This window comes from Centropristis striata, chromosome 7 (assembly GCF_030273125.1).
Source record: "Centropristis striata isolate RG_2023a ecotype Rhode Island chromosome 7, C.striata_1.0, whole genome shotgun sequence".
NCBI lineage: Eukaryota > Metazoa > Chordata > Actinopteri > Perciformes > Serranidae > Centropristis > Centropristis striata.
In genome coordinates, this window is record NC_081523.1 from 5,304,190 (window position 1) to 5,329,804 (window position 25,615).

The 25,615-nt window shown below is 42.8% G+C and overlaps 1 protein-coding gene across 1 annotated transcript in view; it reads right to left on the minus strand.

The window, feature by feature from the left end:
• The window catches only part of LOC131974362 (protein unc-13 homolog B-like), a 297,247-nt gene that overhangs the window by 171,132 nt on the left and 100,500 nt on the right, over window positions 1–25,615 (minus strand). The window contains exons 9-11 of the mRNA XM_059336642.1: window positions 25,229–25,442; window positions 6,448–6,747; window positions 5,595–5,682 (exon numbers count right to left, since the gene is read on the minus strand). Of these exons, the coding sequence (XP_059192625.1) occupies window positions 5,595–5,682; window positions 6,448–6,747; window positions 25,229–25,442 (602 nt within the window). The remainder of the gene's footprint in view (window positions 1–5,594; window positions 5,683–6,447; window positions 6,748–25,228; window positions 25,443–25,615) is intronic.

Genomic DNA, 25,615 nt, shown 5'->3' on the forward strand with positions numbered 1-25,615 from the left:
CTGCATCTGATTTCTCATTAGAGATTCAAGCATTAGTAATATTTTATGCACAACAGTCTCAGTTACCTAAGAATACTGAGCTGCTTTCTTGTTAGGATGCTTTATTTGTAATGCTGCATAGTATGCAACTGTGGACTCTGCACAAATTCTGTACTTGTGTGTTTTGGGAACAGACTTTATGTCTCTACTGTCACAACTTGAGGAAGATGTTGCTTTTGTGTTGACAGACTTGTAAGTAGGGGTGTGCCATATCGTTCACGATAATATCGGTATATTTTTTTTACGGTTAAAAAAAATGCATATCATGATATTGGCAACATTCCTACTTCTTGATGTAGGGGTAAAGTTGTTTTAATCACAAAAAGCTACTTACACTCTGTCGCTAAACACATGCAGCTTTCAAAATAAGAGCACGGTGTGTTAACAGAATCCACCACAGAACTTACAAGAAGACTGTCAAAATAAGATGCCTTAAATAAAACATACAAGAACCTTTATTCTCCTTTACAAAATGTCATTAAAATATGCCCCCAAAACCCCTAAATGGTTATTTTTTATTATTTGCTCATACTCAAGAGTCAAGAGTAAATGTTTTTGTATTTGGCAACTGTTGAGATTTGCACTTCACACTACATTTTAGATTTTTATTTATTTATACAGACTAAAAAAACTTTCTATATCTTTTTAAGTATTTCGTAATATCGTGAAGAATAATCGTCATTGCAAAAATAGCCTGAAATATCGTGATATTCTTTTAGGGCCATATCGCCCAGCCCTACTTGTAAGGACACATTCCTGTGATAACTTTAGGAGCCTTCAATGTACAAAAATAACGACATATATAAGATCTCCCTGTCCTGTTTCTCTGTATTCATTCTGCTGCATGTGAGAACTGAATCTGTGTGCATTTAAAGTGCACTGAATGCCATTTCTCTGCTTCTTTAACTCCTCCATAACCACCTTGAAAATGCATCTTATCACTTCTTCTTATAGCAAGCCGCAGGTGCGTGATATAATGCATCTCCCTGCAGATCGCATCCACTTATAGTGCAATAACAGGTGTTTAGGGTGCAGAGTGGGAATGAAAGAGGCAGCAATCTCCCTGTTACAAGTCAGTGCACCATCAAAACACCATCAAAATTATGTTTAAGCTGTTATTTTTTAGGTAAAAAGTTGAGCCCTGTGGGGTTTACTCACTAATCCTTAATTCTGACACATTTCAATGACCGTGGCTGCTGCAGTTATAAGATGATTTGAAGGAGTTGTTGCTGAATAAGACGTGATGCTGGGACATTTAAGAGATGTCCTGTGGATGTCAGGAAATCAATGGAGTGAAACAGAAAAAGCTGTCTGCTGCTGAGCTGAAGGAACTGAATTAAAGAGAAAACAGTGTTTTCAAACTGCAATCGAACACTCAAGAAAGGAGGATAATATATACGAGGAAAGTGATAGTTTTAATAGCGGTGATTCAGTGATTCTAAATTGAGAGACAGATTTGTTTTTATATGATACTGTGTTTATCCTCTTGTATATATTATTATATATATTAGGACAGATATAGAAAATCTTTCCTGCCACATGCCATCACACTGAACAATAACAGCTAAAAGTCTGGTCAGAACATATAGTCCCTATGCACTTTGTGTTTTTTATGCACACTGTTCACTGCACCGTATTTGTTTCATGGCACCTATATTTTTATACTGTACATTTATATTTTATTCTGCACTAGAATCCATACTCCTTTAGACATTTTTATTGTATTTTATTGCTTGAAGTATGCCTAGGTTGTTGTTTTTATTTAATTGTGTTGTTATTGTCTCTGTGTGTAATGCTGCTGCTACACTTTCCCAGCTTTGGATAAATAAATAAATAAAAAATAAATAAATAAGTAAATAAGTAAATAAAGTCAGTCAGTCAGTCTGTCTGTATTCTCAGGAAAACAAACACAAAAAAATACATATTAATAAAAAATAAAAAAAAATAGCAGAAATGTAGTATATAATGTATATAGAATGTATCTATATGTCATTTTTTTCATATTCTTTATTCTGTTTTCCATATGTATGTGTCTGTATCTTGAGATACTGTGAAAACTATTAATTTCCCCACTGCAGGATAAATTAAGTAATATATTATCTAAAAAAAGACATCAAAATTGATGCAGCAGAGACAGGAATGCCCTGACAAGCCTACACTTCCCATAATGCAACTCCATAGTATCTGTCCCTGCCTGGTAGATTGGTAAATGCCACGTGTCGTTGGTGTGTTCCTGACCCGTCACCTCTCTGTCTCGTAACAAAGCAGCCGCTTGTCTGAGGAGCCTCTCCAGACGCCGGCAGCTTTATTGTTTCAGCATCAAGAGAGTCTTTCTTGGGCGCAGAGTCATAAATAATGTAACACTTTATTTGTCCCTGTAGGGAAATTCTCCTTTCTTTCGTGCCGTGTGCCTGGTAGGTCAGATTACCGGTTTGAACAACAGGAAGTCAGTGTCTTGCTCAAGGACACCTCAGTGCGGCGGACGCCTTGAACTCACTCGTCTGGCTGAGTTAAGCTTGCGTCATTTGTCAGTCCGTGTTTTCAAGTCTCACCACTGCCAGACACTGTTGAGAGTTAATCCCTCTCAGTGTTTTATTCATTCATTCATTTCCTTCCACTCCCTGAGAAACAAATGAGATGTCTGGAAGAAGAACATGTCAACAGACTCTAATTTGAAACAGTGAAAGGACATAAGAGTGGAGTCCAAGGAAAAGTAGAAGACACAGGTCTGGGCTCAAAGGTAATCAGAGATACACTGGTGTTCAAAATAATAGCAGTCCAATGTGACTAACCAGATTAATCCAGGTTTTTAGTATATTTTTTATTGCTACATGGCAAACAAGGTTCCAGTAGGTGCAGTAGATTCTCAGAAAACCAACAAGACCCAGCATTCGTGATATCGTTAGCCTCATAGCATATTTGCCTAAGTCATATTTGAACGTTTTCGGGAAACAAGAAAATACACAATTTTTAGTCAGCCCATTGGTATTCTTAATTGATATTGTAACAGTAAGTTCAAATAGAAGTGTGAACAAGTTTGCATAAAAAATTAAACACATCGATTTCATAACAGATAAAAGTGATTTAGGCAGAATATGCCCTGACTAAGGCAATTTTTCTCTTACATATAAATAATGTAGTTTGGTTTGTATGTAGCGGCAAAAATGTCTAAGTCAAGGAGATGACTAAGGCAGAAAGTGATTTTGGACTCTAACAAGTGTTCTGATAGCCTGAAAACATAGGCAATAAGGCAGAAAGATGCAGCAGAGAGTAAAGTTAGGCAGATATCACAATTTGGCCAAAAAATGACTTTGAAGCAATTATGCTATGAGGCTAACGATATGCACGCTCTTCTAATCTACTGCACCTACTGGTACATAGTTTGCCATGTAGCAATTAAAAATATACTAAAAATCTGGATTAATCTGGTTGTCACCCAGAAAATGTCAGTTGTTTTCAATGAAAACAAACTGTTTTATTCATGAAATGAGTTACAAGATTAATTGAAAATTTAGTAAAGACATTGACAAGGGCAGAAATAATCATTTTAACCTGTACAAATCTCGCACTTTACCTCCAGATACTCAACCAGCCTGAGGAAGGATCATTTTATTGCTTTTCTAATCAGCACAAAACAGTTTCCAGCTGTGCTAACATAATGCTCAGCAGGTGTTTTAATGATCAACCTTTCAACACTGTGTACCTGCAGGTTCACTAACCAGCAGCTATTTAATTGGAGCTAAATAAATACATTTAATATCAACCAAAAAGGATTATGCAGTGTTTTCCTACATGTATTCTGCGGCCACTGCTGGATTTTCAGCGCCGCCGCAAAAAAAAAAGTGATTTGTAATATCATGGTTGAATTGAAGACTTTCACTTGCACACAGTGAAAACACAACATCTAAAGTTTACAGTGTTGCACCGGCAACATGTTTGCGAAAGCGCACTCCGGATTACCATAATAAATGAACTATCGGAAAAATTCCGATGTTTTCTGAAAGCTGAGAAGTTGCTCTTTACAGACAATTTTGTGTCATTACGGCAATTTCAGTTGCACTTCTCCTGGCAGCCCACAGAGCAGGAATACACACACTCAGCAGCAGAGAAATAGAAACACTGACGTATGAAACAAGTTGACAAAGACGAAAACAAAAGACACTTTCACTATAATTTTAGTTAATTTTGTAACCACACAATACAGTGTCAGCTAGTTATCGTTTTGTTTTTTTTAAACTCTCGTTTTTATTTTTATATCCGTTAATGTAAATGTAAATGTAAATCTGAAAATGTTTTTTCAATTCTAGTTTTTGTTATTTCTTTAGTTTTCGTTAACTATAATAACCTTGATTCACACACAGGTATGGTGCATTCAATAGAGACTATACATTAGTCCTGCAACCATAAAAACCAAGGCATTGCATAATACTGCAAGTATATATACTAAGTATTTTGGTGCGTTTTATGCCTTTAGTATATCGTTCTCAGTAGAGAGAGGACGAGGACCAACATGCAGCAAGGACCACCTTCACGTCACAAAATGTAAATAATAACATCTCTCCTGTGGAACACTTCAATGGCAAATAAATCTACATTTTTCAGAAGTTTTGAACATGCTGCAGACATGAGATGTGTCTGATGAACCGGAACACTCGAAGCTTTTCTCTCTACAGATACAGAGAGCGACAAACATTCTTTATCCGCCATTCATTTCGCAGCCTTTGTTTCAATTTAAGTGCAATTTTCAACTCGCTTGTCATCTCGCTTTTGTCTTTTTTTTCCTGTGATATTTCTGAGATATTTTTTGAAAGCTCTATCCAGTGTTTTGACAATTTGTGCACGCAACCGAAACAAACAGAAAAACAGAATCACACCTCCAGGGTCTGTTGGAAAAGCTCAGCCTGAGGCAGAGTGAAAGTTTGCGACTGTAAATTGTTTTCATGAGGATATAAACACAAGGGTTTTAGTAGTAGTTCATAGAATTATTTGTGCAAAATGACATTGAAATAAATAAACAATAAAAGGAAAAGGCTCACAGCAGATGACAGCCCAACAAACAGCTGTGACATCTGCAGCACTTACACAGACCCGAGCATCAGGGTCAACTGTAAACCCCCCCAGGTGTTTGCTGCTATAATCTGAGCAGTCGTTTTAACTCACAGCACCGTGTCTCGGAAGTAAAAACTGGCTTTAACAGCAGAGTGATAGCCGGATCAGAAGAAGCCTTCGCTGAAAAGGGGGTTTACCAGATCAAAGTGGAAATCCTTAAGGAGCACAAAATTGGTGCAAATTGCTGTGGCATGACTGGAAACTCAACCAACCCAGAGGGGAAACGAGGGACAGAGAGAGGAGAGAGACAGCAATGTTCATGTGCCTGCATATCAGAATCTGTATGTATATGTATGTATGGGATATTACTGGTTTGATTTCCTTGTGGGCCCACAGATATATATATATATATATATGCATGTGTGTTTGTTTGCATGTGTGTGTAAGAAAGAGAAAGAGACAAAGAGAGAGGAGTCGTAGTGTGCAGAGAGAGTGAGTCTTTCTACCTCGAGCAGCTGCACTCTCACTTTGTTGTACGCTTTCAGCCAGCGAACTTTGGATGGTGAGCACGGTGGAGGGCCATCCTCAAAGAAACTGAGAAAGACAAAGCAAAAAAAAAAGATCAGCAGGCTCGAAGGGAGAAGTTTCAGAAGAGACATGGAAAAATATAAAAATCAGTCCGGTGAATCTTGCAATCAAAGGATAGGTTGTGTTGTCTTAAAACAATAAAACAATAAAAACTTTAATGCATTACAGTTTTTCTCAGTCGGTTTGGTGCTTTTCTCACATCACTATTAACCTTTGCAGTTAGTTCAACCTCCTCAACATTAAGTAATTTGTGCTCATCATAGTAGCAGTTTCTCCTTACAACAAATATCAAATGCTTTTAGACAGTCATCAAGTGCTTTCATACAACTCTCTGCTGTTTTATAACATTGTCATTGCTTATGTCATGTCAGTCAAAATTCTCTTTAACCAAATCACACATATTTAGGCTATTCCATGTAATCTTCTTAACTAGCCTGAAGTTATAACTATTGCAGTCTGTTTTCACTGAGCCTCCCCTGAAACAGTTTGGAGCTCCCCTGGGGTTTTGAAAACTTCTCCTTTAAGTACATCACATAAGGTTTCAGTCAACTAAGTTGTTTTTTCTTTCACATTTGGAGTGCCAGTTCATTCTTCCCTCCTGCTAAAGTTAAGTCAAGTCAAATAACTTTATTGTCCATCATAAATAAATACATACAACATTCATACATGAATCAAGCAAACTTAAGATTGTGTTCACTGAAATGCAAAACCAAGCTAAGACAGTTTTTTGACTTCATCATGAAAACCTAGATGTCTTAATACTTTACATACCAGATTTTAGACTGAGTCTTGTTATCAAGGTTGTCGTAGACCGGTTTGGGCAGGATGACCAAAGAGTCCTTCAGTTCTTTGTTGGAACCAGGCTCTGGCAGCGGGTGTAGTTCTTTCTCAACCTCCTCTTCCTCCTCCTCCTCTTCCTCATCCCAGGTCGACTTCTGGCTATTGCGAAGGGAGCGCAGGGCGCTCGGGTGGCGACTCTCTGGATCTCGGCGCTCCTCGGGCTCAGAGCTGAGCTGGGAGCTGGCAGGGCTGAGGTTCCCTGATGAATCAAAGCGGCTGCTGTCCGGTGGACTGTAGGAGAAGGAAATGGTAGTTTAAAATAATGTGATGATTTGGGAATGGAAACATGCACTGAGTAGCCTGGGTGTACCCATGCTGCCTGGCGGGCTCAATTTCATTTCGAACTGCAAGGCAGCATGCTGTCCATGGCCGATTCTTAGTCCTGTTTTTGGTATCCAATTAGAGAACAGGGAGGGACGGCAAGACGACGCGTACTATTGGACAGACGGAAGCTTGTAGTTTGCTTACAGATCCAACATGGCGCGAAGCTCTCTTTCGATCTAGCTGTAGACAGTGTTCTAGATAGTTAAGAGCCAAAGTTTATTTTAAAAAGAAGAACAACGTTTGGCTTTACACTCCTGTTTCACCCTGAAAAGGATGTTCTAGTCTTGCTTCCAACAGGATTTGGCAAAAGCCTAATCTACCAACTAGCCCTGTTAGTGGCTAAGCTAATGTGGTTCAGCAAGTCTCGCGTCTCTCTCGTCTCGCCATTGAACGCCTCACATATATATATATATATATATATATATATATATATATATATACATGCAAGAGTGTGCATATGTGGAGTGTCCTTCTTCCTTCATATATATCTTGCACAAACGGCAATAATCATTCGCCGTCATCGTGTAAACATCAGTTGTCTTCTTTCTCGATACTTCCTCGTCAAATTTCTGTCGCTCTACATACGTCATCTGGTATAATTGATACGATTGGTTAAGAGCTACGTACAGACGCTTATGATAGAAATTCGTAGCGCCCAATAAACAGCTCTGGAGGATCGTAAACCACCATCCTCTATGGAAAAACGAATAGATGGTCTCCAGACTAAATCTCATTTGTGATATAGTCTGGCGTTAGCCAGGCTATGTACTCAGAGGACTACTGCAGAATCGAAAGATTTTATTCCAAAATTCAGTGTTTAGGAAATTTTCATTGATTTTTCTCAAATTATTGTGGTAGAAAATAAATTTTTCTTTACTTTAATTCAAAAGGGAGTTTGAACTTGATTTTGGAATGAACCAATTCAATACATTTAGAAGAATTAGGGGTAAAACTGGGGATAAAAGGAGCTCATCATAATCAGATCTGGGCAAGAAGGTGACACAAAACAAGGAAAACTAACAGGGTTCAGCTGGGTGACTGAAGCTTAGAGCAGGTTTCTTTAACAATCACTTCAAGAGAGGGCACAGGGAGGGCATGTTGATAATGACACCAGCTATTATAATCTACAGGGAAGGTTTTGCCTAAAAGCAGAATCAAGAAATAACCTTTTTAATTCACCCCTAATTTACAGTATCTATTACCGTTTGCAACATACAGTGATAAATGTATGCTACATGATATAATCATTTAACCTTTTTATAACCTTCCTGATAAAAATCATAAGTGGCTGATTCAAAAGGAGAGTGCGGTGCGGCTGCTGGATGATTGAGACTGCTAACAAGGAAAGTGGCCCTGTGGTTAAGTGACGTGATTTACTTTATCCTGGGTGCAGGCCAAATTACTTCTCACTGTTCCTTTTATTCCTGCATGCGTCCCGCCTGACACCATGGTGTGCACTGCCACGCCATCATAAATCTATCAGAGTTTTAATTCATATGGACAAATTGGCCGAGGCTTGAGGAATAATTCAGAGAACTGCAGGGGGTCAGAAGAAGTAGGGGGCTTATGCAGGCTTCACAAGTGAAACGCTAATAAATAAAGGCCTTCTTTCCTCTCTGTCAAGAGAGCTATTACTGAGGTGCTATAGGTTCAGGTGTGATAATTCCCTTTCCTGTGGCTTTGATAATTAAACTTACAATGTCAGATTTTCACTATATGGCATGGCAGAGAGGTGGATATACAGTATATTTTAAATAAGAAATCTATTTGGTGGTGCTAAATCTAAAAATGTAATAGTATGCATAAGATTTTAAAGTTAAATTGAGGAATGGGAAAGGGAAAGCAAGGTGAAAACAGAGCTACAGATCACAGAAAAGGAGCTAAACATTCAACTACATTAGCATGAAAAATGAGCAATGCCATTTATCATACACATGTACTAGCCTTTTCATGGTTTCCTTTGTCAACAGGTCCTTCGGTTGCTCAGTTGACTCAACTTCACTCATATTTACTTCACAAGGGGTGACCATTAGTCCGGGTTTATCCACACCTTCTGCTAAAGAATCTGAGTGCGAGGGGAGGCCAGACAGTGGTGACTGTGCTAAGGTGTCACAGCTTCCTGTTTTTGATGTTCCTGTTGGTCCTTCTGTATCACTGGCATCTGCACTTTCAGTTTGTCCAGAACCTGGAGAAAGTTTCTCAGGCTCTGGCTCGCTAAACTCATCTGCAGGCTTTGGACTTTCGGACTGAGGTTGGGCTGTGACCACAGGAGGGGTGGGTTCAGGTTTTGGAGGGTCAGAGGACCCAAACATTGAGCCTAGTTTCATGCCAAAAACAGAGGACGCAGGCGATGGTTCTTCCTTTCCAGTTGGCTTTTCATCCTGGAAAATACCAGCTGAAAGGCTCTTAAAACCAGAAAAGAGACCGCCCTCTGTCTGTTGGGGCTGTGGTGTCTTTGTATCAGGGGCTGGAGATGGAGTGGTGGAGAAAAAGGATCCAATAGATGATGTGCCTTCAGACATAAAGCCAAATTTAGGAGCAGCCAGACCAGGAATATCAAACATTCCTTTGGATTCCGGAGCTGGAGGTACTGCAGCTTTGTCAGACACTGCAGAGTCTGGACCTTCTGAACGCTCAGCATCCCCTGCTTCTTCCTCAGGTAAAGCAGTTTTCATGGTGGATTGGGAACTTTCTTCTGCTTCTGTTTTGTCTGTTCGTTCTGCCTCCTCCACTGACCCTTTCTCAGGGACCTCAGAGTCCTCAGGACCTTTAACATGTCCATCTTCAGATAAAGGTGCCTTCTCTGTATCTGTCTTTTCAATGGTCTCAGAGACCATTTCTGTTGCACAAGGATCCCCTTGTCCAGACTGTTGATGTTCCTCAGATTTTGTTATTTCAGGACCTTTGAACATGCCAAATAGGTCATTGGTAAGGGATTCTGTGCCAATGCTAGTTGGAAGTCCAAAGAAAGAGCTTTTCTGTTGTTGTTGTTGTTGTTGTTGTTGTGGTTGTTGTTGTGGTTGTTGTTGTCTTGGTTGTGGTTGTGGCTGTCGAGGAGCAGGTGATGATCCAAAAAATGAACCAGGTGAACTTGAAAAAAATCCACCAACAGTTGGTGCTTTACTTGGTGCACTTGGGGTAGAAAACATAGACATAAAGCCAGAAAATGGAGCAGGTTCCGGGGGCTTCTGTGGTCCTGGCTGTCTTGGTCCAGCCATTCTTGGTCCTGCCATTCTTGGGCCGCCCATCCGTGGCCCACCCATCTGTGGCCCACCCATCCGTGGTGCTCCCATTCTTTGTCCTGGTGGGCCAGGTGGGCGGGCCATGCCTGGCCTGGGCTGTTGCTGTGGTGGAGGACCAACATGTCCCATTGGTGGACCTTTTTCTGGCCCAACATCTTGAGATGTCATGATTTCTGGTGAGCTGGTACCAACAGTTTTTTCCTCATCTAATGATGAGACTACCGAAACAGAATTATTACTTTCAGCAGGTTTCTCTGACCCATGTGAAGGTTCTTTACCAGCTTCTACTAGCTCTGATTTAGCCTCAATTGGTTCCTTTGCAGTCTCATCAGATGTGGATTTCAAGTTTTCTTCAATAGATTTTTCTGCTTCTGAAACTGCAGTCTCTGTTGTAACTGTAACCACAGATTCAGCAGTAGGTTTCTCTGTAACTGAAATCACTGCATCGGCTACAGATGCCTCGTCAGTGGATTTCTCCACATCTGCAACAACTTCTTGTTCATCACCAGAAACTTTTAAAGGTTCCTCAGTTGATTTTTCTACATCCGCAACTGGTGTTTGCTCTTTAACAGCAACTTTCAAAGACTCCTCAGTTGCCACATCTGTAACTGCTGTTTGCTCTTCACCAGCAACTTTCAAAGACCCCTCAGTTGCCACATCTCTAACTGCTGTTTGCTCTTCACCAGCAACTTTCAAAGGCTCCTCAAGTGATTTTTCCACACCTACAACTGCTATTTGATCTTCACCAGTAACTTTTGTAGGCTCCTCAGTTGACTTTTCCACATCTGCAACTGGTGTTTGCTCTTCAACAGCAACTTTCAGGGGGTCTTCGGTTGATGTTTCCACACCTGCAACTTCTTCTTGCTCTGCACCATCAACTTTCAGTGTCTCCTCAGTTTGTTTTTCTGCCTCTGGAATTGTTATCTCTCCTTCAGCTTTCCCATGTTCCCCTCTAACCATATCCAATCCTGTGTTTTTGTCAGTATAATCTGTAACACTTTGCACATCCCCCGTTTTTTCTAGTGTGATTTTGATGTCAGTTTCATCACCTGTGCTCTTAATTTCCAAATTATCTGTTCCTAATTTAGCAATTTCTTTCTCAGCATTAGCTGTATCTTTGATATCTTGAATATCTGGCTGTTCCTCACTCACTAGTTTAACAGCTTGTAGTGTGTCTTTTTCTTGTAGATTAACCATTGCATTTGGTGTACCTGGGATAGAGGCTTCAACCACAACTGAGGAATTTTCATCATTGGAAAGCGGCTTTTGTATTGTGTCTATTTTGTCCACCTCCAGTTGTCGATCGGCTTTAGGAACAGAGTTTTCAATGGTTCCTTTATTGACATCCAAGGCTGAATCTTGACCTTCTTGGAATGGCTTTCTTTCTTGTTGTTCCACCTTTTCTAATGATGTAGTAAGAGGCTCAGAAGATACATTTTCCATGGCCCCATGATCCTTTGTTTCTTTTGACAATTCTGTTGTTTCTGGGGGGTTCACTGGGGTCGAGGCAGTCTCCCCCTTCACAGTTGTTTCTGGCTCTGACTTGTTTTCTTCCATGAAAGACATTCCAAATAGGCCAAACCCAGATTTGGATTTGTTACCATCAGAACTCCCACCAAGTGAAAACACAGAAGAAACTTTGAAACCACCCTCTGATTCAGGTGGTTTAGAAGCCGCAGGCTGTGCTTCTGGTGCTTGCTGGTTTTGTCCACCAAACATAGAGAATATTCCTTTTCCTGAGGGCTCTGGACCTCTGGGTCCTGGTGGTGCAGGTCTTGGTCCTGGTGTTGGTACTCTAGGTCCAGTTTGAGGCTGGGCACCAAGACCTCCAAACTTGGAGAACAAACCTGCTCCAGGAGTTTCTTTATTTGGCGTAGAACCCGGTAGAATGCCACCAAATATAGAAGAGCCAGTGGGAGGTCCTCTTGGAGGAGGACCTCTAGGACTGGGTGGTTGCTGAGGAGCAGATCCACCAAACATGGAAAACAGGCCTTTGCCTGGAGGTTCTTTGGGTGGAGGACCCCTGGGTCGTACACTTCCAACTGTTGGACCTCTTGGGCCTGGTGGTGGCGGCTGACTACCAGATGAACCAAACATAGAAAATAAGCCTTTTCCCGGGGTCTCTTGTGGGGCTGACACTGGTGGTGGTTGGTCTTTGGATCCAGGGGAAGATGGGGCATTTGACCCACCCAACATTGAGAGAAACCCTGTGCCTGGGGTGTCTTTGGTAGATGACCCAGGAAGAATGCCACCAAGTATAGATAATCCTGTTTGGGAGGAGGGCTCCTGTGGGGTTGCAGATGAACCACTAAACATAGAAAACAAGCCTTTTCCTTGTGGCTCATTGGGTTGTTCTACCTCGGGCTGATCAACCTTGACAGCTGAACTGTCCTTATTTGAGGTTGTGATTTCTTCTGTGCAAGGTTTTACAGGACCAGGCTCAGGAGTGGGTAAGGTGACATCCCTTTCCATTTTGTCTTGAAGCTGTTGAACACCTTCAGGTAATTTTGGGTCTGAGGCAGAAATTACTTCTTTCTGTAAAGGCTTATCAAGAGACTGAACTTCTTCAGGCAATACAACATCTGAGGTTTTATCCTTGTGTGTTGACTCAAGAGTTTCAGAGCCTTCAGGTGGTGCTGGCACTACAGTTTTATTTTCAGGAGGTTCAACTACTTCAAGTGGTGTTATGTCTGGAGTGGATTTAACATCCTCGGAAGACAGCACAAGTGGAGGCTCACAAGCCTCAGGGGTTTCTGTTTTTACTTCAGCTTCTGAGAGGGCAACTTCAATGACTGAGCTTGTCTTCGTCAGGATGTGCTGTGAGTCATGCTCATCTGCAGGTATGTCAGAATCTCCAACAATATCATCAGGTAAAGAATCTTTAGAGTCTGGTAGTTTTGCTGCAACGACTTCTGGCAGTTCAGGCTTGCTACATTCCTTTAACTCATGTTCATTTGTCTCATCTTCTGGTGAGCTTGCAGCTGAGACAAAAATGTGGGGTAGTCTAATATAAGGTTTTGCCTCACCTGGTTCAATTTCTGTTGCAACAGGAGGTAATTCAGAGGAATTAATCCCAATGTAGATTGACCTTGGTTGGCTGATTTTGTCCTGGGATATGTTAGCATCAGCGACATCACTTAATCCAGTATAGACATTGGCTGATTCTATGAATGGAGTTTGTTTGTTTTCTGCTGAACCTTGATGCTGTGACATGTCTGATTCAGATAAAGACTTTTTATCCATGATGACCTCTTTGGTAATTGCTTTGACCTCTGAAAATGTGTCTGAATGATCTACTGAACGGCCTTTACTTAGAATGCCTCTCGGTGACATGGTATGTGGTGGTTGAGAGGGTGAAGATTCTGGGGTTTGCATTTCTTTCCCTGGTGTCTCTCTTACTGGGCTCGCACTTTGTGTTGCCTGTGGTTGCTGACAGTCTTGAGAAATAAAACCATGCACTGGTGATTCATTAGAGGGAGGTTCAACAGATATGACTGGGGGTGTTTGAGGGCTCACACCCATTGAAATGGAACCCTGTTCTTTGTATTGTGACTCAATAACTACTGATGGTGCAGGGGCTGCAGAAAGGTTACTCGATACTTCAGATGGTAATGCAGCAGATTGTTCACCTCCAGTTGCCAGTCTTCTAGATTGTGATGGTGCTGGTGTGCAAGGCAGAGACCTTGAAACCACTGGAGTAACCGCAACATGGCTTATAACAGCAGGAGTCTGTGATTGAGGGCTTTTTGCTCTGTGGTCCACAGGTATAGACACATTAGGAGCGTTGTGGGGCATAACAGCCACTGGTTTTGTGCTGACAGAGGGTTCTGAATGTACACCACTATATAATGAAATCAAACCCTTAACAGAGGTGGATCCTGCTGGTGTTGGAGATACCCCCGGTCCTTGCATTTGAGTTCCAAAGCCCTGGTTCTGATAACTACTCATTACTTGTTTTACAGGCATTGGGCCTTGTTTTGTGGTGGGCTGTGATATAAGTACACTAACCTCTGATGCACGCTGAATTGAAGCTACAGTAGTTGTGGGTACAGTTGTTGTCTGATATTGCTGGACAGTGACAGGGCATTGGCTTGGATCAGGTTGTTTTGAGAGTTGAAGAGGTTGTTTTGCATAATAATCTATTGATGCGTTGCTCTGCACTGGCTGTACGCCAAATGGCTGTTGAGAAGGATCCATTCTGTGTCTTGTATCATGTGCTTGCTGATTTATCAAAGCAGGCACAGACTGTGGGGCAGGAACAGTTTGAGGTGTAGCACACATTTGCTGGGTTGAAGTAGGAGGCAATGCCTGTCCATTACTTGTCATTGTTTCACCATATGATGGGCTGTCCTCAGTGCTCTCCACAGTTGGCTGCTTAATTAGAATTTTGGGCCTTGAGGTCATTCCATGTTGAACAATGGTATCCTGTCTTAGAGACTTTGGAGGCTCTGGCTGAGATCTAGCAATGGGTGAAGTCCAGCCAATTTCCAAACCAGGTTGGTGGTACTGCTGTTGAGGGATTGAATGTTGTGTATGCAGCTGAGGTATGTTCGGAGGGAACTGATCAGGAGTCTTTGATTCAACCTGATGATACGCACTGTTTAGTGAGAACACAGCAGATGTATTGTCCTGCATAGCTAAATTCTGAGGAGACTGTATCGTCCTCTGAATAGGCACCAAAGAGGAAGTATTCATTGGGACGGAGCTCAATCCTATTCCTGACTGCCTTATGCAATGGGTTCCAGGCTGGGCAGCAGTGGAATAACCAATTTGTTGTAGTGGCTTTTGAGATTGAGAAAATGCTGTATCTTCTCTGACCTCCGCGGAAGTGGGTTGAGGTATATATTGCTGGTGATATTTAAGACTACTTTGAGAAGGAGAAGACACATAAGGCAAGGAAAGATCCTTTGCATCTTGAGGAGCGATAACTATGGTTTTGCTTTGAGGATCCACAGTTAGGTCCACAATACCTTGTGTGGTTTTCTTTTCCAATTGCCTTCCTGTCTGCATTCTTCCAATCGTTTCTTTCTCTGCTTTGTTTCTAGTGAAATTCATGGGCTGTCCGTCATCTACTTCAGGGTGATAACTTGTAATGTTAGTTGAATTGACCTTTGAGTTGAATTGATCTTTTGCAGAGAAGTCGACTGGCCTATATTGTTGATTTGTGTCCTTGTAGGTGGTCCCTGAACCAGAAAAGACCTCATTACTGTGGTAGGTAGAGATATGCCTGTGCAGTGTTTCTGTGGTGTTAACTCCCCTCAAGGTCTGTATTCCTTGTTCTTGCTCAGATTTCTCCACTATGAGTGCCAGACCAACAGAACCATTCCTTATTACAGTTGCAGTGTTTCTGATGAATGGCACAGCTCCAGTTGGCATGATATCTGGGACTGTTTCATGTTCTTTCTGCTGCGGTTTTGGAGACATGTCTAGGTAGCTTTTTATGGAATTGGCAGGTGCTGATGCTCTCTGATCCCTTTCTCGCATGAATCCTTGTTGCATCTGTTCTTGCGATCCAACCTGTATTTGTTGCCTTTTATGTTGCTCCTGGGGGGGCTGTGTTTCCACAATAAGTGGAACACCAACAAAATCTCTTTGGGAATATGCAAAGCTGGATGGCTTTGACCTTACCAGTGACATTGGATCTGTATAGTTCTGCACTTTTTCTGATATACATGCCTTTGTTGACATATTTATTGTGTCTTGAACAGCGTTTGCTGGAGCTGTAGAGAGTGGATAAGGCTGGATAATGGCCTGTGACACACCACTGGTCTCATTTACACTGGAGCATTGTACTGTCATACAGCTGGGAAGTGGTTGATGCAGAACAGGAGCAATGTTCCTATCCAGGGTTTTCTGTTTCTGCACAGGGATCCAAGTTTGAGGTTGTGTCTGCCATGTTGATTCCAGCGGTGTTGGTTCTACTACTAGGGGCATACCAACAGAATCTTTTCTTGCAAGTGCTCTAGCACTTGGTTTATTAACAAGTGAAACTGCATCACTTTGAGGACAATCATATTCTGACATTGTTGTCCTCAGTGGGGCTTGGGATGGCTTAGGGGACATGTCCAGTGCAACAGCTGTGACAGGTTTTGCTGAAGTGGATGTCTGGTATGTTTGAACAGTGGCAGACATCTGTAAAGGTGAGTGATTTGACTGTGCGAATACATCAGGTTTGCTCTGCCAATATTCTTGTTGATACATATTAGAATCTGAGTGGCATTGATTCCTATTCCCAAACTCCTGCTGCACATTTGCAAAGGAGCTGAACTGAATATCACCAAGAGGTTCTTGAGAAGGGACTTCTACAACTAGTGGTACACCGACAGAATCTTTTCGTGCAAGTTCACGGGCACTTGGCTTGCCTCGTGTCAGTGGTATAGCTTCAGTAAGAGTTTCATCTTTTCTTTCTTGCGTAACATCCTCTTTAAATTTGGCAGAAGATTTAGCAGTCATGTCTAGTGTGGCTTTAACCGTGTTGGCTGGTGCTGTGGATTGCTGTGGTGGTATACACATTTCAAGGGATCCAGAAGACTGACTTAAAATAGACTGCTGTCTTGGTAACAATGGTCTCCTATTACCAGATGGAATCTCCTTTATCGTAACAGAGCATTGTACCTGATTAGCTGGAAGAGTATGAGAATGATATTCCTCAACAGGCAGTGAACGCATATCCTCTGTTGTTTGTCCCTGAAACTCTGTTGATTCCCTTCGATATGACAAGTCCATGGATTTATCATGACTAGAACTTCTTTCGGGCTGCGCCTCAGAAATTGATGGTTTTCTCTTTGCCAATGACAGCACCTCACAGACGGGATCCTTTGATGGCACAACTGTTTGTGGAGTCGGCTGTGGTTTTGCCTTGGCAGTCATATCTAATGTAGCTTTAATTGAGTTTGCTGGCGCACTGGTCTCTTGATATTGCTCACACCTCCCAATAGTCTGATAGGATGGTGTAAAAACTGCTCTTTTACTGTCCAAAGGATTATCCTGTCTAAAACCAGCTGTAACTATTGGTGGGCTTTGTTGCATCTTTGAATGCACATTGAAAGAAGAATTCAGTTTCTGTCCCTGAGGATCCACTTGTTTTCTCACAACAGGGCTTACCATTGGAGAGGTGCATACAGGTTGCAGTGATCCAATTTTTGCAGGTTGTTTAGGACCTCTATCAAGGCTAGATACTATACTGGGAATACGAGTTATTGAAGTGCTTGTTGCTGATGACATTTGGTTAGTTTTAGAAGTCCTTGGTAATTCTTTAGAAGATGTAAGGGGCAGTTTAGATGGAATGTTTACTGCACCTTTGCTAGAGGCTGTAATATCAGTTCTGTTTGTCTCTGTTTTAGGGGAGGTTAGTGGTCTTTGGATAGGCATTGTGGAAGATGTATAGACTGCTCTGACCTCTGGACTGGACAATCTTCTGTCAAATTTGCTTTGTTGATCAGTTGGCCCATAGCTGGTGTGAGAAACTGTTTCCCGAACTGAAACTCTTGAACTTTGCTGCAATGTCTCCAAAGTGGGATACTCAGACTCTGGCCATTCAATTTCTTCTTCCTCAATCTGTTTAGTAAGATTTACAGCAATGGTGCTATCAGTCAATTCCACGGCTGTGTTCGCATCCATCTCCCTTTTTTCATTAAATCTTTTTAACTTGTACTTTGTAAAGTCAACAACGTCTTCTTTTTCTGTAACTTTTAGGTTGGCATCTGTTGCATCCGTTTGTTGGATATTCTTGTTTTTATTAATTGTGGCAGAAAAATCTAGGACTTTATTGCCTAGTTGAGAGTCATTAGGAGTGCCAAAGCTATGACTTTTTTTGTAAAGATGGGCATCATTGCTTGGGCTGGCATTCAGTATATGTAACTGAGGTTTGGATTCCTGAGATGAATTCAGTTGCTGCTTTGGCGATAGGGGGGATGTTTGGTTCACTGCCAAAGTACTGCTTTCTTTGCTATTGTCACACATCCCTGTGGCTGCAGTCTTACTTGATTCTGATAAAACTCTTGTTTTCTCTGCCTGAGATGGCTGCCTTGCAAGCTGGGGTCTCTGTCGTGAAGCAGAAGGCACAACCACAGATGCAGTAGATGTAGTGGGTAAAACCCTAACAGAAGTTGCCTGTGCTGCAGGAGCGGGAGAGGCTTTACTAGCCACTGGTGGTGTTGGCAGTTTCCGTCCTGACTGTACAGGTCCTGGTATTTTTGAAGCTGATGGGGTCTCAGGAAGACTTCTGGAAATTTTTGATGTCTCTGGAACCCTGCTAGACACTGATGGTGATGTAGCTGGTGTCGAGGATGGCAGTATATTAGTTTTATGTGCATCAGTGTTAGGTGACATTGCAGCGATTCCTCCAACAGCTGAAGAAATGGAACTTGACTTTTGTTTTGGTTGGTCTGCAGGTGTATCACCTGTATTTGTAATCTTTATTTCAGGAATTGGGTAACGTCTGTTTGCAGACATCTGTATTGAATAGGACCTTGGAGAAGGTGCAGGTGGGAATGTAGGAATGTCTTTGATACCCTGATTCTTCCAGTATGGCCCCCCATGTCCCCCTTTCAGAGATTTTAAAGTAAAATCAGCTGCCTCCATTGGCTCCTCTTGACAAACATAGCTATTTTGTACTGCTTCCACATTAATCTTTTTAAGCTTGTATACAGTAAAGTCAACAGGCTGATCTGCTTGAGAAGATACTGATTCCTGAAACATTTGAGAAAAGCTTTCCAAATTCATGTTCATTATTTTTTCACCCTTTTGAAGGGCGGAAGTTAGGTCCATGGGCGCATCTGAAAGCACTAATTTATTCTGTTGCTGGCCTGGAATCCAGAAACCTTTATCTGCAGTGCAGAGGGGGATTTTAAAACCACAAAGGGTCATCTTGTCCTTTTCTCTTTTCAGAATGTTGGCAATATTTTCAGTGATATTTCCGAGAGCTTGCACCTCCTCTGGTGCAGCACAGGCATAGAGGTGTCTACCCGCTCTGTCAGTGAGGAGGGAATAAATGTAATCCTCATCTGTATAAACATAATATCCACAGTCTCCAGCCTCTGCTGGCCACCACAACCCTTGCTCCAATAATGAAAGCCATTGTTGATACCATTCAGAATCCTCACAGAGCATTTCATCATCCACATCCCCTGTAGTTCCTGCAGACCTGCTTAAATCCATAGCACCATGTGTTAAATCGATTGGACCCTTTTTTGTGGCAAGTCGTTTTAAAAACTCAGTTGCTGATTTCAAATTAAAGTCTTCATCGTTTATAGCATTATTAACACAGTTTTTTTCCACTACTTTGTTGAATTCTTGCACACTGCATTCTGCAAGTGAATGACATCTACTTAACCGTGTCTTTGTTTTTTCCATGGACAGATTTAGAGCACTACTTTCAACAATCCAAGGTTTTCTTTTCCTGTCCAGATTATTTAAATGGTCACAGCTGCTCCATGATTTCTTGTCTCTGCAACTCATGTCGAACAAAACAAGATCTTCATCTGGCTCAAGAAAGCGATTTCTGCTCTCAAAAAGCTGAGCGGCAGCATCCCTCCAAGGATGTGAGGGTATATTGAAGTCACTGATATCCAAATCTGTAGGATTTAACCACATGCGACTCTCCAATTGAGGTGCTCGAACAGTTGATGGTATATTCCCTTGGCCAGCTTGGGAGCGTTCCTGAACTTGAGTGGCAAGGGCTTCAGCAAGGGCATAATCATTGAGTTGCTGCCACAAAAGAGCCTCTATGAGACACTGATGTTCATAGAGCTCTGGTGGAATAACTCCATGCTCTGTAAAGTTATATAAAAGATCCTTGTAACCATACTCATGTGATGTCCCATACAAGAGGCGTTGAATTTCCTCAAGATAAGATTGGGCTGGGGTAATTGAAGGTTCCTGCCAAACCTGAGCATGCAGAGGTTCATTGCTAGTAACAACATTTGGAGTAGCTGTAACAACAGCAGTTGTGAGTGCTGCTGTACTTGCGGGAATATCTTCCTTACTTTTTGTTAGCAAACGATCAAGAAGGCCTTTTTCAGTTTCCTTTCCAGGAGCAGAAGTACTACTGTCACTGGAGCCTGTTTTGAAAATGCTGGATAATAAACCAGAAGATGTGGTACTTGTGCTGTTTTTTGGTTCCTCCTTCCCAAGCTGAGGTGGTGATGGCTGCTGTGTCTTTGGCGTTGGTTCATCTGTGCCACTAAAAAGACCTGAGAGGAAACCTTTCTGAGCTGGGGCTTTTGAATCCTTATCTGCGGACGCATCTTGGGAGGAATGCACCTCTACTGGTTTGGCTCTCTGAATCTGCGGTCGCCCCTGTCCTGCACGTGGCTGATGTTGTTGCTGTGTTGTTTGAAGGTTTGCCTGATCAGAAGGTGATGACGATGGTTCTGCAGTACCTGAAATTTTGTTCATCAGGCCAGAGAACAATCCCCCTGATTCAGACTGGGCTTGATTTTGTCCTGATTTAATGGGTGGTTGACCCACCTGAGCAGGTTGAGGCGACTGCTGTTCTTGTGGGACATTTTCACCAGAAGCAAGCTTAAGAATACCTGAAAGCAAGCCTCCACTTTGATTAGGCTGCTGGGTTGCTGTATGTTGAGGACTTGCAGTTTTGCCAGGCTGTTGCTGCTGTTGAGGTGATGTCTGACCAAACAGACCAGATAAGAATCCTCCTTGCTGACTGGATTGAGACGATTGTTGACCTGCAGATTGACCAGGTCCAGCAGCGTTTGATTTACTTTCCTGTTGAGACCCAGTCTGTTGGGTGGCCTGTTGTGGTGCATTATCTGTAGATGCTAGCTTATTAAAAAGCCCCGTCAACAGTCCGCCTTGCTGTGGCTCTGGTGCAGAGGCAGCAGGTTGTGGCGGTATCTGGTTTTGCCTCCGCAGAGGCTGTCTGTTACCTTGCTGCGGTTGCTGCTGTATGGGATGACTAACAGGTGGCGGCTGCTGTGAAGGACCTGCCGAAAATAGCCCAGAGAAGAAACCTCCCTGTTGAGTAGGTGGTTGCTGAGCCATCCTAGGGCCTGCTTTTTGTGCCTGTTGCTGCTCTGGTTGTGTCCCCACTGTAGACTGTGGGGTTCCTGCATCTGCAATTTTGTTAAACAATCCAGACAGCATCCCTCCGGGAGCGCTGGGAGGCTGTTGTGGAGGGACTGGGTTTTGCCGCTGTAGGTTTTGTCTATTGGCTGGTACCTGATTAGGTCGGGGCCCAGATGGGCCACTCTGTTGCTGGTTTTGTGAAGGCTGGCCAGGGTTTGCAGGAGTAGAGTCCTGGCCCCCAATTCCAAAAAGACCTGAGAGGAAGCCTCCTTGCTGAGGAGGTGCTTGCTGTGCTGGTTTTTGGTTAGTCTGCTGAGCACCAGACTGTGTATGTTGCTGGGATGGCGTAGGATTAGGTTCCACAATCTTGTTAAAAAGTCCTGATAACATGTTCCCTGATTGCTGATTTGGTTGTGTAGATTGTGTAGCAAGGGGTCCTTTTGGTGGCTTGGTAGCAGTCTCTGTGAGTTTCAACAAACCCCCCAACAACCCACTGGGTTGAGGTGTTTCTGTTGCCTTTGGATGTAGATTTGCTGTTGTCTGGTCAGGCTGTTGCTGTTGGGTTGCTTGTTGACCTGAGACTACAGGTTGCTGATCAGGTTGACCCTGAATAGGAGCAGTCCCTTGACTCAAGTTTTGTTCAGGTCCTTCTGTTTTCACTGTATCTGCATCTGGTTGTGACTCTTGACTGGACTGAGATGGTTGAGACCCAGTCACTGTGTCAGCAGCTTTTTTCAAAAACCCAGACAAGAGTCCTCCAGTGGGTGGCTGTGCAGCAGGAGGTTGTCCTTGGCTTTGAGTTGGAGTTTGGCCAGATTGGCCTCCTGGCAATGTTGATTGTGACTGATTTGTAGGAGCAGAAACATCAGAGGCGAATTTTAAAAATCCAGACAGCAGTCCTCCTGATTGTTGTTGGGCAGGATTCTGCTGTGTTTGGGGAGAAGTCTGGGAGGGTGATGAAAATAGGCCTGAGAATATCCCACCTTGTTGGGGCTGACTATCCCCTCCCTGGGCTTTCTTGTCAGATGACACATCTTCTGTTGACCCTAGTTTCAACAATCCAGAAAGAATTCCTTGGGCCTGTGAGGGTTGTGGTTGTGATCCAGCTTGTTCCATAGGCTTGGAAGGACTTTGATCTTTAGATGTGACATCTGCTTCAGGTCGAACATCTGTTTTGCACTGGGGATCATTTTCACATAATGCTTTGTCTTGAGGCAAAGTACTCTCAGTGGTTTCAGGAACCATTTCTTCAGTATGTGGCTCAGTTTGACCACTAGGTTTGGTTAGCATCACAGTAGGAGTCATTTGTGGTTTTGAGGGTTCCTTGGCAGGTTCACCCGGGGCTACCTTAAACAGGTTTGAAAACCAGCCAGTTTCTGCATTTCCTTTCGGTACACTTTCAAGAAGTGCAGCACGACTTGGAGAGGGAGTTCTTGCAGGACTGGGCGACGGACTTTTTGGCGGGGTATTGGCATCCTCACCAGCTGCAAACTTAAGAATCCCTGAGAGCATGCCTCCTTCTGCTTTTGGTGGGGGTGTTGTGGAAACATTTTCAGACGAGAAAAATTTCATTTTTAGTTTACTTCCTAAAAATGACTCTTCTGCCGGCTTGGTGTCAGTCTGTAAGGAATTTTCAGGAGGAATTGCTGATATGAGGGTAGTGAGAGATTTCTTAAAAGGACTGAAGAATCCTGTTTCTTCTGAACTGCTTTCAGGTCTTGGTTCAGTCATTGCAGAGGTTCTTCTTTGCTGAATATCAGGTAGCTCACCAGATGACTCTGTTTCTGGAAGAAGCTCTACTGACCCACTTCCGGTGTCTTGCAAAAACTCAATTGATCCACTGCCTGCATCGGACAAAAGATCAACTGACCCACTTCCCGAACCTGGCCTTGTGTCACCTGATGACTGTCGCTCTGTTTGTGAGTCCTCTCTAGGACTCGGGGATCTATTTAAATACCCTAGTTGGGAGTCATTGCTTGTAACAGATGCACTTCTTTGCTCTGATGGCTGAGGGGATGGCTGAAGTGATGGCCGAGGGGATGGCTGAGGAGATGGCTGAGGGGATGGCTCTCTTGATGGAGGTGCACTGGAAAAAAGTCTCAGAGGACTAAGCTTTCCTAACATGGATTCAAACCCAGATGTGGGCTGATTAGCAGCGGTAGCGCCACCTTGTGCCTCTGTGTCAACATGTCTTGATGCCTGATCAGCTTCAGCTTGCCGACTGGGTTCAGAGGACTGAAATGGCAAAAGAGACTGAAGGGAAAACTTTTTTTCTGTTGTGGGTTCCTGAGTGGCAGGAGGAACTATTGCTACGGGAGGCGCACTACCGCCACTTTTGGGAATAAACGAGAACAGCTTTGAAATGCCAGACTCAGGTTGGGGTGACGCTTGTGAGGTAGGTGGATCTGTTGCAGTACCAGCGGCCTCTGTGGCTTCAGTGTTAGCTTTAGGGATCAAAGAGAGCAGTTTGGAAATACCAGACTCTGTCTGTGGTGGCTGGGGTGATGGTGTTGTGCCAGTAGATTCTACCTCAGTGGGAGACTTTGATCCTGTGATTGTACTGAATAATGAACTCATGGCGTTCTTCACTCCAGCTAAGCTCTGCTCAACAGCACTGTCCTCCTTAATTTCAGGTTTGACTTCAGGTTTGACTTCTGGTATGACTTCTGGTAAGACTTCAGGTATGACTTCAGGTATGACTTCTGGTATGACTTCAGGTATGACTTCAGTGCTATTATCCTCTTCTAGTTGCACAACTTTAGCATCACTTGGCAGTGCTGGGAGTTTTCTTCTAATTGGTTTAGGCATTGATTCATAGCTGCTGATTTCCTGCTCTTTTACAGCCAGGTATTCAGACACAGAGTGAACTAAGCTTTGAAGTTCATCCATTGCATCTACATATTCATCACTTGGCTCCTCCACGGGAGACAACATAGGATCTTGACCTCGACTTGTTCTCCCTTTGCTCGAAAGGCTTTGTTCTCCAAAAGGTGACATATACTTTCTTGGGTAGTAGTAACCTTCATATTCATTACTAGCATCCCCCTCTGTGAATGCCAGGTCATCTAGCTCCTCCTCGGATCCAAAGGAATATTGCATCTCATCCGAACCAACTGAGCCATATTCACCACTCTCCCTGATCCTTGCAGCCTCTTCCTCCTGAAAAGCTGCATAGTTCTCAAGGGTGTCCTCTAAGGCAGTTTTGGCCCACAGTCTGGTCTTGTAAAGTAGACCTTCGCTGTCTGTCGGCTGCCGTAGCTGTTTTACAGAGGGAATTATATCAATTTCAGGAGGGGACGATTCATCCTCAAAGCTGCCGGCTTCCTTATAAACTAACCGTACTTCTCCACTCCCGAAGCCATGCCTCCGTCTGTGTGTCCTGTCATCCGGCTCCTCAGGAGATATTGCATCACATTCTACTGTCTGATAAAACCTGCTACCTTTGGACTCACAAGAGTTGTCACTGATCCGGTAGATGATGCTTTTATCTTCGTCCTCCCACATTTTCTGCTCAGCGTCCAAGTAATCATCTAAGACACCCGAGTCAGGCACTTTATATTTGTTCTCCCAATCCTCCACACCCATACCTGAGTCAACAGGGATTATTCTCACTCCAGCCTTACTGTTTGATCGTCTGGATTCAAGAGGGGGGAAAAAAGGGCCATGCAGCATGCAGTAAAAGAAGAAAGAAAGGAATGGAAAGGAAGAGAAATCAAGCATTAGACATAAATCAAAAGCAGCAGATCATGGAGGTGTTCATGCAAATAAAGAAATAGAATTGCAAATTAAAAAAAGCAAAGTACAAAAGTGAAAGGTAAAGTATGTTGTCTGAAGATATGTAAAACCTTGTGGATCCATTGGCAAAGTGGTGCTGCTGCTTATGAACATGAAAATTATCTATGAGAAAGCAGGTTCCAGTTGTTCCTTCAAGTTTAATTTTTACAGATCTTTTTTTGGTTTCCCCATGGCAACACTTAGGATTTTAATTGCTTACATAGAGAAAATATCTATTTTTGACAATCTTTAAACAAGCAACAGATGAACAACTATCTAACAGTGTCAGTGTGTGTGTGTGTGTGTGTGTGTGTGTGTGTGTGTGTGTGTGTGTGTGTGTGTACCTGGGCCCCCTCATTTCTCTATAGTCAAGCTCGTAGCTTTGTATAGAGTCGGACTCTCTGGACAGGGTCTGATGCTGGACCCTGCGTCCTATAGGGTACTGGTGCACTGAGGAGTTTGTCTGCGAGGTGTTGTAGAACCGTGGAGGTCTGTTGCCAGTTTCGCTGCGATAATCACTGTCACGGTCATCCACTGCACTGTCATGGTCATCAAAAGCTGGGCAAAGTCAAGACAAACAGTTTAATAAAACACAAACAAGATCATTTCTAAAATACATTGAAAAATGTATTTTTTTTTACAAGCGATCCAGTAGATTTTCAGCTATTATTCTCCTCTGCTCCTTCTTTTGTTTAATGCGATAGAATAGTCCTCTAGTAGACATAAATATT